This window comes from Rattus rattus, chromosome 10 (assembly GCF_011064425.1).
Source record: "Rattus rattus isolate New Zealand chromosome 10, Rrattus_CSIRO_v1, whole genome shotgun sequence".
Taxonomy (NCBI): domain Eukaryota; kingdom Metazoa; phylum Chordata; class Mammalia; order Rodentia; family Muridae; genus Rattus; species Rattus rattus.
The window spans coordinates 19820994-19834360 of NC_046163.1; the positions used below are offsets into that span (position 1 = coordinate 19820994).

Here is a 13367-nt window from a genome sequence, read left to right on the forward strand (position 1 = left end):
GCCCTCCCTTCTTCCTGAGCCAAACTCCATCATTTTTATATTTTTCTAACAACTATAGTTTCTTAATTAGTAGTTTTTATAGCCCCGCCTACAGTGTCTGTTTCTTTCTTTCTTTAGCTTGAATTTCTTAATTCTTCACAATCACTACACTTACCTGCCTTCCTTTCTTGTGCTGCCCAGACATGTCCCAACTAGCCAGCCAAGCAGCAACCAGTTCCCTTTGTCTAAGCTGATCTCACTTGAGTGGCCTATGCCTGAACATTACCTGTATAGGTCTTCACGTCTTGTCACTACTATTAAGTCCTTATTCATTTTTTTTTTTTTGCCTGAATTTTTCTGGCTGGAAAAATTAGCCTTCCATTTTGTTCTAAGTTATATTATCCCTCACTTTTCTCTTGAAGCCCTCTTCCTCCACTGTGTCAGATTACGACAGGCAATATTTACTGCGTACTTGTGTCTTTGGTCTATAAGAATATTTTTCATATTCTTTTTATAACCTTATCATATGTCACAGTTCTGAATGCCAGCTATGCACATGTATCTTCCTATATATAGTTTTCAGGACTCCTAATATGTAGACCTATAGTCAATATTATGTTTCTATATGACTAGCCAACAGTGTCTTTCACTTGCTTTATACAAAGCCAAATCCTTCCTATCTACTCAGTACAGACCTCAGTGAAAGATTCTAAATGTCTCATTGCCTGGGACAGACATCTTGGAATTGTCCTTAATTGTGGTAATCTTCCATCCTTTCTATGTAAATTCTAAATCGGTATGATTCTAAATACTTATATTTGGAAATGCTATTAGAAGGAAATTAATTAGCCAATGGGATTATCAAAAGTTGAGTTTTTAGTACTTGAATGAGAATGTGAATTGGCCAAGAAAACAGTAAGCAGAAATGTTAGTAAGAGACATCAAATAAGAAGACTATGCTATCATGATTGCTCTCCTGCAGAATCAAAGACCATCAGGCTGGCTAGCCAGAGAGATCATACAGTGCACATCATTTAGGTTTCTTGCATAGGAACCGAAGGTACCATTTGTTGGTAGTTATATTGACACATCAAGACTTGGAGGCCAATATGTCCTTCAAGTACATTTTAAATATAAATAAATCAGTTGCACATGCCTGTTAGTGATATCTCGCTGCTTCACTGTTTGTATAGATGCACTCTAAACAAAATTCTTTGATTTTTAAGGAAATATCTATTTTGACCTTCTACAAAGTAGACAATAAGTGATTAAGAGAATCAGTGAATTCATGAATAAATACACAAATGACCATGGATGTTTGGTTGCTCAAATCTACTATTTATTTGTAGTAGAAACCTAGAGAATTATATGCACTAGATTTGATTTATGTATAACTTTGTATAACTTTGACTACAAAATTGCTCCAGTGTATTAATTGTATAAATTGTGGATAAGTATAATACTTATGAGTATAATACTTAATACTTAATAAGTATAATACTATGATTTAATGTGATAATTGTGGTAATAGAACTTAGAATTTATTATTTCATAGTTCCTGAAATAGTGAATTTAAATTTTAGTTGCCACCGTTATTAATATTGTAGAGCTCTGCACTTTGTGCCGCTCCTCACAGGTAATCCTAGCTTCGTCTTTATTGCTGCTCTGTCAGTAGGTTATATTCCTTAAATGGAGCTTGGTGAATTCCTCTTCAGAAGGCCTTTCTAAAGCCTTCTGATACTGCTGAAGGCTGACAGTGGCCTCATGACGGAGAACACGCCTGTCAGATCTGCATTTCCCTGCATGTAGCACAGTATGGAAGTGTGCACAACTAAGCTATGGTTACATCAGGAGGGGGCGCTTTGGGGTTCATTAAGTGGTTTGCGGTCTGTAACTTGAAGATGTTGTTCCTTAGTTTAATGAGTGTGGCTGTTTTGCCTGACTGTCTTTGAAAGCTGTGTATGCCTAGTACTGTAGAAGCCAGACAGGCAATGGATTCCCTTGGCAGGAGTTAGCCGGTGGTTGGCAGCCACCTGTGGGATCTGAGGTTGAACCGAGGTCCTCTGGAAGAGCAGCTCTCACCGCCACACTGTCTGTCTATCCCCCACATGTTGGTTGGTTTGATTACTGAAGTTTATAGAATTAGCACCTATATTATTATGTATCTCTTAAATGAATATGGTAATAAAGAATCCAAGTTGAAATTTGTTACGTATTTGGAAACATTTTACTTCTTAATGCTTCTTTTTTCTATTTTATTTTAGATTCATCAATATTAAAAACACCTCTTTCTAAAACAAAGAGAAAGAGAAGATCCATTGTCCCTGTAGCACAGTCTCATCTGACCTTTATAAAGCCATTAAAAGCAGGCAAGTGTTCACTGTATTTATCAGACTGAGAAACGCGAGGAGAGGGAAGTAAAGCATTCAGCCTTTGCTCTGACCGCGCACTACACTCGGGAAGTTCTTAGCTCTCTCCAGCATGGAGTGACAGCAAACGTCGCTCAGTGGTTTAAAGATGATTTTGCTAGTACAAAAGTCCTCTTGATCTGTTTTCAAAAGCGATTTAAAGGAAAATTTCTTATGTAATAATTTAATTATATTTTTAGCTATTCCTAGACACCCAATGCCATTTGCTGCAAAGAATATGTTCTATGATGAACGCTGGAAGGAAAAACAGGAACAGGGCTTCACTTGGTGGCTAAATTATATATTAACACCTGATGATTTCACTGTAAAAACCAATGTTTCTAAAGGTAAATGTTTTTGAATTACACATAATGGTATTATGTTGTACTTAATAATGTTTTACTAGCTCGTTGCCTTAATAAAGGAGTGTGCAGGAAAGTTCTGTGGTAATGAAGCACGTGGATGCTGATTTGAGAGAATTTAAAAATATTCTGGTGCTTACTTTCCAGGAAGAAATGGGAGTAGACAGGGTAGAAAGAGTTGGGATCTCTTCTGGAGGAGAAGGGAACGCAACCTGACTTGCCCTGGCATAGAAGTCACAGGGTTAGTTCTAGGCTAAGATGGCGTCAAGTTAAAGTCCTCTAGGCTTCTTTGGAAAGGGGTGACTCCTCCACTGTGCTTCTTTGTACTCTCAGAGAGCCAACTCTGGAATTTCTGCATTACAGGACTCTCTGACTTGTATGGTTTCTGCCATTATGCTGTTTTTTTTCTTTTTAAATACAGTCAGATTTTAATTGTTTTTTTTTTCTTAAGGTAAAATATGCTTTATAAAAATCCCAGATATAGATGGAGAGACAGCTCAGTTGACAAAGCATTTGCCTTGAAAACATGAAGACCTGAGTTCAGTTCCCAGAAGCCTCACAGAAGCAGCCAGGGGCATTGCTGGGGCTGTGTAGATGGGCACATCCACAGGGCTCACTTGTCTACTATCTTAGCCTACATGGTCAGTTCCAGGCCAGTGGGAGACCATCTCAAAAACAAGAAGGTGGAGTGCACCCCAGGAGTGACACCCAAGCTTGTCTTCTTGTTTCTAACATATACACACACATGTGCACATGCATGTATATGTAAGCACGCACACAGAATTGAAATTATGTCATACTTCATCTGAATCATATTCCGTAGAAGCAGAAGCATTTGACTAGTCTGCCTTAGAAGTCTCGTGTTTGAAGATGTGTGTGAGGTTAGTAAGAAGAACTTTCCTTGTTAGGCAGTCTTCAGATAGAGCTTGGCCAAAGGCTCTTAGTGAATAGTGTTACCTGTAAACCAGAGGAGAGAGCTTGGAGAGCATAACGAATTGTCTTTTTAAGCATTTTACCGCGCATTCAGTTGCTGGGTTTAGTAAGGTGTGGAGATGGTGTGAGATCAGAAGCATTGTCCTGTTGTTTTTCTCTAGTAAACGCGGCCACCCTTGTTTTGGGAGCGGAGGGCCAGCATAAAGTAAGTGTCCCGAAAGCACCTACAAAAGAGGAAGTGTCTCTCAGAGCTTACACCGCCAGCTGCAGGCTGAATAGATTACGTCGTACAGCTTGCTCCTTGTTTACTTCTGAAAAAATGGTTAAAGCTATTAAAAAGATTGAAATTGAAATCGAAGTTGGGCGATTACTTGTTCGAAAAGATCGACACCTCTGGAAAGATATTGGTAAGATTCTAGAAATCTCAAGATTCATTCTTTAAAAGAGATTTTGCATTACTTTTTCATCAGATTTATTCATGGATAATTGACAGAACTGTACATATTTATAATGTGATGGAGTCACACCTTGTGCAGTGAACCATAGTTACAGTCACCTTTCTTTACAGCCGATGTCTAAAACTTACTCACCTTGCGTAACTAAAGCACTCTACTTTTTAGCCAACATCTTCCTGGCCCTGTCAACCTGTCATTGATAAGTGGCTATTAGCCCAAATGCTTGAATTAACCTAGATGCACAGAACACCATTCTCTGCTTCTGTGGGCCCAATAATTTCAGATGACATGTGCAAGTGAGACTGTAAAGAATTTGACTCTTTGCCTAGCTCACTTTACTTAATGTCCTTCAGGGTCACCCACGTCTGTCATTAGAAAATGGCAGTATTTACCTTTCTTTAGAATAAAATAATATGTCTGTCTGTGTATCAGTGTGTTCTTGCTTCAGTCAGTCATCTTTGTGGAGACTAAGATTGGTTGCCTGTGCTGCCTGTCAGGAATGTTGATGTAACAAACTTGGAGTTCCCTCATGCAGATGCCACTTTCGTTTCCTTCCTGCACATCCCCATTTGATGCTGCAAATCTTGGCTGCCTAAAATCTCACAGATATGATTGTGGTCATATGTTTAGGAAGTATAACTCAATTGTTCTGTTTTACACTATAGAGGTTTATTTATTTATTATTAATTATAATTGATATTTATTAATATTCTCTGTTGAGGTTTATTTACTATCTTTGTTTAGTAATCCACACTTAACTTTTTTTTTTTAACCTATGTTTTAGGACAACGCCAAAAAGTCCTGAATTGGCTCTTGTCATATAATCCTCTGTGGCTTCGAATTGGTCTAGAGGTAAGTTTTCATGTTTCGAAGCACTTCATTTTAAAAATTACATACTTTCAATAGAATACATTCTTTTATAAAAAATGGTTTTTACTTAGAATAGTTAAGTCATTTGGTTGACTTGATTCATCTTCCTACAAAGAATATCAGGTCACTTAGTAAATCCTTACCGCATGAATAGATCATGTCCTTATAAGTTATTAGCATATTGTTTCAAAGTAATTTACTTATGAATTATTTTACTTGAAGTTTTTGGTCCACATTATTATTAAAATGATGATGATGATGATGATGATGATGATGATGATGATGATGATGATTTTACCTTTTATTGAAAATATTCTTTTCTCATACAATATATCTTGGCTACAGTTTTCCCTCCCTCTAATCTTACCATTTCTGACTCTCACCAATTTGGATTCACTCACTTTCCATCTCTCATTAGAAAAGAACAGGCTTCTAACAATAACAACAAAACAAAAGAAAATATAATAAGATAAAGCAAAAACCATCACATTGATGTTGGACAAGGCAAACCCACAGAGAGCAAAAAGCCAAAGATAGGGCAAAAGAGTCGCTGATTCACACACTCGAAAGTCCCATAAACACACTGAACTGAGAGCTTCAGTATATTCACAGAGGACCTGGTGTGGGTCTATTTACATTGTGTGCTTGTTGCTTCAGTCTCTGCGTTCACATGATCTTTGCTCAGTTGATTCAGAGGGCTTTGTTCTCCCGGTGAAAAGTGGCAGCCTACAGAATGGGAAAAGATTTTCACCAACTCCACACTGATAGAACACTAATACACAAAATATGTACCAAATTTAAGAAACTAAATATCAACAAACCAAATAATCCATTTAAAAATGGGGTAGAGTTCTAAGCAAAGAAGTATCAGTAGAGGCAACTCAAACAGCTGAGAAGCACTTAAATGTTTACTGTCCTTAGCCATCAGAGAAATGCAAACCAAAATGCCTCTGAGATTCCAATGTAAGATCAATAGCACAGGTGGCAGCTTATGCTGGGGAGACTGTGGAGCAAAAGAAACAATCCTCCACTGTTGGGGGGTACAAACTTGTACAGCCACTATGGAGATCTGGTGGTTCCCCAAAGATGGGAATCATTCTCCCTCAAGATCCACTGTACCACTTTCTTTTTAAAACATTTTTGGTAAAAAAACAATTTTCATATCATATATTTTAAACATGCTTACCCCCCCACCCCCAGTTCTTCCCAGATTCTTCTAATCTTCCTACTCACTCAAATTTATGTTTTTTCTCATAGTCCTTTTCTTAAAACAAACTGACAAAAGAACAAGAAAAATGAAGAAACATATACTCCAAAAACACACAAAGGAAAAGTAAAATAAGCAAAAGAACAAACAATGCCTAAACAAAGCAAAAGGAAACAAAATGTCCGCTGAAAAGCAATGACATTTTTATGTCTGTGTGTCTTGGCCACCTACTCTTGGCCTGTTGTGTACGTAGTATACCCAGTGAACTCCACTGGTGTAGATATTAATTGCACATAGCTTCTTTGTTAAAGAGGAGAGTCCATGTCCACTTCTCCCTCTGTGCTGGGGCTCTTTGTGGCTTAGACAGTATCCAAGTTCTTATGTGCAGCAGTCCTGTTGTGTCTAGAAGCATCTTTTCCTGGCGTCATCTGTTACCTGTCTCTCAGTCTTTCTGCCTCTGTCTCTACAGAGCTCCCTGAGCCCTGATGGGAGCGCTTTAATGGAGACAGTCCATTCAGGACCAAATGTCTGGAGTCTTACTCTGCTTAGTGCCCCGTTGTGGGTCTCTGTGCTGTGCTAGTTCCGTGTGCTGGCACATTGTTCTAAGTTATTGGCATATCGTTTCGGAAGAATTTACTGTCGCTTTTATTTTGTACATAATTTGTTGCTGCATTTAATGACAATACAATCGCCTTTGAATTTTTTATTTGTGTCAATACAAATGACAGCTAGGATGTTAGGGTAAGCTTTGAATTTTTATTAGTATGTTAGCAAAACACTTTGTAAGTGTTCAGATGAAATACTTCTCATAGTAATGCTGTACGGATATATTTATGTGTATTGTTTCAGCGATACCTAAAGTTAAAATAGACTGATAGTCAAGTGTAGTGGCTCATGATTGTAATCTCTGCCTGGGGGAGGTGGAGACAGAAGAATCCATCCATGTTTCAAGTCCCACCTACATAGTGAATTCCAGGGTAGCCTAGTCTACATATTGAGAACGACACGTGTCTCCAAAAAAATAAAATAAAATAAGAACTGATGGCATTAGATAGCCACTGCTATTTTTTTTTTTAAAGATTTTATTTTATTCATATGAGTCCACTGTAGCTGTCTTTAGAAACACCAGAAGAGGGCATCGGTTCCCATTACAGATGGTTGTGAGCCACCATGTGGTTGCTGGGAATTGAACTCAGGACCTCTGGAAGAGCAGTCAGTGCTCTTAACCACTGAACCATCTCTCCAGCCCCGATAACCACTACTATTAAAGTATGCTTATAAAAACATAAGGGAGGCATTTGTATGTGTGTGTGTGTTTTCTTTTTAGTTTTTTCCAGTATGCTTTTGATTTTTCCTACGACTATCATACAATTTATTATTTTAGTATTTACCAGTTCAGAACACAGGAGTCTCGAAAGCTGAATGCTGTAGCTTATGTATTAGTAGCTAGGTTCAGAGAGAGCTGACTAACAGCACTAGAACATTCTTGACTGGAGCACCATTTCATGGCAATGTCATTGCATGCTAACGTTGCATGCATTGTCTGACAACAGCATTGCTAAAATGTTTTATTTCAGTTGTTACCCTCTCAGTATTAAATAAATCACATATCAGCTGACTCTGCTGATAATCTGTAATCTCTGTAAATAGATACGGTCCGCTTCCCTGAATTTGTGACCTCCTTTGCCCTCCTTTTTTTTTTGTAGTAAAGGATGTAAATAAAATTACTAGGTAGAAATTTGCAATGCCTTTTTAAAGCTGCCATCTTAAAATATAACATTACTTTTAAATTTATTTTAAGTTATATATAAAAATATAGAACTATTGTAGTACTATGTTATGTTTATATATAATTAGATGGTTATATATTTTTATATTGGGCTAATATAGATTCATCAATATACTATATATTGCATATATCTATATTATATATATTACATATAGATATATTGTATATTGTCTAATCTTTAACATTTATTTCTTCAAGCATTTATCATTTCTTTATGCTGAAACTTTTAAATTTTTTTCTGGATCTTGAGTGGGATTTCCTCATTGTTAACTCTTAACAACCACATTACCCTAATACGCCATAGCATCCCCAGCCTGCTCGATCCAGCCTAATGACCTTTGGAGACTTCTGCTTAGGCGTAATCTGCATCACTTCCGTGTCAGATGCTCAGAGTATGTCCAGGCACCGCTGGGAGACACGCGGTGGAAACGCAGGAGTAAGCAGTGCACATGGATAATCCTTGCACTGGGAAAGCGGATCAGTGATTGAACCCTGATACACTTTATCTTACTCTAGACCTTAGGGTTCTGCACAGAGCGTGGTGTTTGACCAGAACATAAGAACATAAAGATAAACGTCCCTGTTTTGACAGTGATGACGTTAATACTCGTCTACTTTCATCTTTTCCTGTTATTTTTAGTTCTTCTAAATGTCTTGAAAAACATCCACAAGCATGTAAACGTTAAGCTAATTTCACATTCATAGTTGCTTATGGAACTACTTATACTTCTCGATTATTTTCTCCGATTGTTTATAGATAGTCTTTCACATTAACTATTATAAAAGTTTGATTATTTTAAGGACATGCTTCTTCAGACTATGATATAATTTGAGCAGTGAGCCTATTCTTGGTGGGTCTTTAATTGAGTGAGAAAAAATAAAATGTGAATGAGGTTTCTCAGGATTTTGCAGCCTACCATTCACACTAAACATGCATGCAGGTTGTATGCACAGCTGCAGGACATTCTATAGCAGCCATGTTACTTCTGCGCTGTTTTATATTTCTTAGAAAACAGCAGTCTGCTCTCCGCACAGTTTCCTCTTCCACTTAGGGTTAGTGTAACCCTGGCCTTGCCTTGTCGTCTCTTCGCAGACAGTTTTTGGAGAACTGATTCCTCTCGCAGACAACAGTGACATCACAGGATTGGCGATGTTCATTCTGAATCGCTTACTTTGGAATCCTGACATAGCGGCTGAATATAGACACCCCACTGTTCCTCTCCTGTTTCGGGATGGTGAGTATCTCCGCACACTGCCATACAGCTTGTCATTGACCCTGGTAGTTTGAATTTTACTTTCACAAATCAATTTAAATAATCGCTGCTTTTGACTGGCTTTTCTTTTCTTCACTTGCCCTCTCCTCCATCACTGTTTCTTCCTGTGATTTCTACCCACTGCCTTACCCCAGTAGGCTGTAAGTCCGATGGGGACTATATTTATTTTCCGTTGCTACTAACAATGCAGAACCTAGGATGATGCTTGCTTATCGTGGTAGGAGTTCCTCAAACATCTGTTGAATGAGACCAGATGGATTTCATTGCTGCCACTGTGTTGTCCCTTCCATACCTTGGACTTAGTAAATGGTACTCATCCCGTAGACTACTTAATAGACTCATACCTGTAAATTACTGAGAAAAACTACATGATGACTTTAGGGCTACTTACTACCAGCTCTGCTAACTTACAGTTATCATTGCCTTTCACAGAGAAACTTACTGTTGTTTGTTTTGTTTGTACTTTAAGGTCATGAAGCAGCTTTGTCTAAGTTCACATTGAAAAAGTTGCTGTTGTTGATCTGTTTCCTTGACCATGCTAAAATTTCCAGACTTATTGATCATGATCCGTGTCTGTTTTGTAAAGATGCTGAATTCAAGGTACCATTTTTATTTTACGTCTTATAGTTTCCTCGCCAGACTTTTTCTTGCTCTGGCGGCATGTTTTGTATCATAAAAACCTTGATATTCCTGTGAAGACGTGCCCAAGTGGAACAGGGATAGAATTTGCCCAGTGGCTTTTTCTTTGTTCTTTTAAATTGCATAGGACTCAGTTTATCCATGATTATGAGTCTCATTTTTATCTTTTTATAATGTTCTTGGAGACTTCAAACCCCCTGATTTAAAATGTCTGATTTTAGCTGACTGACTGTTTCCCATTCATTTTTACTCTTAATTTTGACTTAAGAATGAGCTAGGTAGGTTACGCTAATACAGAATTAATTTTAGGGGAGAAATTTTTTCCTTATTTTAAGTGATATGTTACCAAACTAGCTTCTGTATTTAATTGTGAACAAATTTTTACAAGGTCTTAAGTTGGAAATGAGTTTGCATTTGCCTTGGTTATAGGCAGTTTCTTTATACTCCTCATATTTCCATAAGTACAGGATGGCTTGAAGGATTTGTTATCGTAAATAAAATATATACTACTGAAAGATACTTGCTCTCTCTTTATAGGCTAGTAAAGAGCTCCTTCTAGCCTTTTCACGAGACTTCCTAAGTGGTGAAGGTGACCTTTCTCGTCACCTCAGCTTATTGGGGTTGCCTGTGAGCCACGTTCAGACACCACTTGATGAATTTGATTTTGCTGTTACGAATCTTGCAGTGGACTTGCAGTGTGGGGTTCGTCTTGTGTAAGTATAAGCTAAAGATTTACTTAATGGAATTTTTTTAAACATGTCTTTCCTGGATTAATCCTTAAATGTTTTATAATACAATAAATTTAAAACTTAAACATGTTCAGTTTTCTCTTTGACAAAAATGATGTATCAGTTATGCAACACAATTTTGTGTTGCTGTTACTGAAATAGGATCTGTGGGTGTCAGAATAGGACTATCAAAGAGCAAAACACTGAATTCTTAAAAACACTGTGTCAGCAGTGGCTTCATCGGACTTATGTACAAGAAAATATTAGAGATGCTACTAGGAGCTGGGATTCTGGTTCTGCTGCGTCTCTTCTGGGTAGGTACTCAGATAGCATCCTAGTGATCTGCTCTGGCTTGGACACTGGTAAACATTACTTCAGCTTTCACCTTCTGTCATTACTTGTTAGCTGTGTGACTAAGTTAACCTAACTCCTCTAAGTCTTGGTGCCTTCTGTAAAACAAAGACAATCAGGAACAGTTAATACCAAATTATGGGATTTGCTCCTGACTAAGAGAAACATGTATTTGCTTGTTGTAGAATATGCTGTATCTTAATTCCTGCCCAACATTTCCTCTTATACTCCTTCCTCCTCATCCTCTTCTGTCTTACTGTAGAGAACTCTATTAAATTGTTCATATTTGTTTATGTCTTATGCTTTTCTTTCTTGTGTGCCCGAGAGCATGCACGTGCTCCTGGGACAGAATATTTTGCATACTACCCTCCTGTTCAAAGGCCAGCTCTCTTTTTTCCTTTTTTTCGGAGCTGGGGACCCACCCCAGGGCCTTGAGCTTGCTAGGCAAGTGCTCTACCACTGAGCTAAATCCCCAACCATGCTTTTCTTTCTTATGTATGTGTAGACATCAAAGTCCAGACTTGCAGTGAGAAACAAGTCCACTTACTAACTGAAGCAGTGGAAACTTGAATATTCTGGGAGGCCTCCTTTTGTCCTAATGTGTTTAGAGTCTCATGACTTTTTTGGACAGTATCTTTATTTAAGTGAACTTTTTCTTAGACAAGTTTCATTGTAGAAGTTTTATTGAAAATTTCTTTACTGCTAGGCGAACTATAGAGCTTCTGACCCAGAACTGGAATCTGTCAGACAAACTCAGGATTCCTGCAATAAGTCGAGTTCAAAAGATGCACAATGTTGATCTTGTTCTTCAGGTTCTCAAATCACGAGGAGTTTCTCTGACGGATGAGCACGGTAAACACAGAATCAGAATAAAGCTTTTCTGTCCTTGCTGAACCTTGACGTGTGCATGTCTTGTCCTAACGGACTGCCTTTCACTTGTAGGAAACACTATCTTGTCTAAGGATATCGTGGATAGGCACAGAGAGAAAACCCTTGGGTTGCTTTGGAAAATAGCATTTGCTTTCCAGGTATTGTATGTTTAGCTTCTTCTTTTTTTTAATTGATTTTGAATGCTGATGATTAAAATCAGTTAGAATCAAATGAAGACTAGCAATAATCAGTAGCACTTTCTGGGCTTTTCTATCCTAGGAACTGTGGTAATTGCTATTGTTTTATAATTAAATCTTTTTTTATACTATCGACAAAGTAAATTCCTAATAAAGGAACTGAAGCTAAAGTTTCTATCTTAGAAAAAATAGTGCTAAATGTACAAGTCGGTCTTATGTAGACTCAAAGTTTATATTTTTAACTGAAAAACATTTCTTACCATTTATGTGTGGATACTATTTGCTAAAAAAATAGAATTTTTATGCTAAGATGTACATTTTAAGTAGATTTTATTAGATTGAAAAAAATCTGTGTGTGTGTGTGTGTGTGTGTGTGTGTGTGTGTGTGTGTGTGTGTGTGTGTTGTATGCTTGTATGTGTGAAGATGCTAGAGTCAGTGGTGGGTATGTTTTCTTCCTTGCTGTCCACTTTGTTCTTTGAGATAAAGTAATTTATTGAAGGTCTGGCTCACTGACTTGACTAGGTTGGCTGTCTAGGAGGTCTCCAGGATCTGCGGGTCCCTGTCCCCCTAGATCCTGTGATGCTACACCTGGTTGGTCTGTGGGTGCCGCTGATCTGTGCTCAGGTGTCCTTGACTTAGTAGGCCCTTTACCCCCAAGCGGCCCTCCCCAGTTTGTTAACATTTCTGAGAGGCTCTTCTTTAGTTTCTTATTGTAGAGACAGCTATTTTAATTTGTGGGTTAAAAATGAAATATGGAAAGCATATAAAAATGTATTTAACTTTTCTGTATTTTTCAGGTGGATATTTCCCTTAATTTAAATCAACTAAAGGAAGAAATTGATTTTCTAAAGCACACACACAATATAAAGAGAGCTATGTCTGCACTAACATGCTCTTCTCCAGCGGTTACTAAGAAGCAAAAAGACAGACGGTTTAGTGGGAACTTTGAACACTATGGTGACAGTGTGAAGCTATTGATGGACTGGGTAAATGCAGTTTGCGCCTTCTATAATAAAAAGGTCAGTCTTCTTGGTTTTGTTTTTGACATTTTAAACCTTTGCTAAAATATAGCAATATATAAAATCTTTTCCTGTATTTCTTTAATATTTAGCATGTTCTCTCTCTCTCTCTCTCTCTCTCTCTCTCTCTTTCATACACTCTGCACATTCATTATTCCAAACTATTTCTCAACAATTATTATCATCTTATAGTCTATATAATCTGTTATACAGACTGTTAATCATTGAACAGTGCACAATAATTTTTTATCACTAAGACAGATTAAAAGCTTTGAGAAAAGACAA

General features: G+C 37.6%; 1 protein-coding gene across 1 annotated transcript in view; it reads left to right on the top strand.

Moving 5' to 3' along the window:
• Aspm (assembly factor for spindle microtubules) overlaps positions 1-13367 on the top strand; it is a 38083-nt gene that overhangs the window by 4908 nt on the left and 19808 nt on the right. Inside the window, exons 4-13 of the mRNA XM_032915137.1 lie at positions 2244-2348; positions 2588-2734; positions 3844-4089; positions 4922-4989; positions 9097-9238; positions 9747-9877; positions 10454-10629; positions 11702-11847; positions 11938-12023; positions 12861-13082. Of these exons, the coding sequence (XP_032771028.1) occupies positions 2244-2348; positions 2588-2734; positions 3844-4089; positions 4922-4989; positions 9097-9238; positions 9747-9877; positions 10454-10629; positions 11702-11847; positions 11938-12023; positions 12861-13082 (1469 nt within the window). The remainder of the gene's footprint in view (positions 1-2243; positions 2349-2587; positions 2735-3843; positions 4090-4921; positions 4990-9096; positions 9239-9746; positions 9878-10453; positions 10630-11701; positions 11848-11937; positions 12024-12860; positions 13083-13367) is intronic.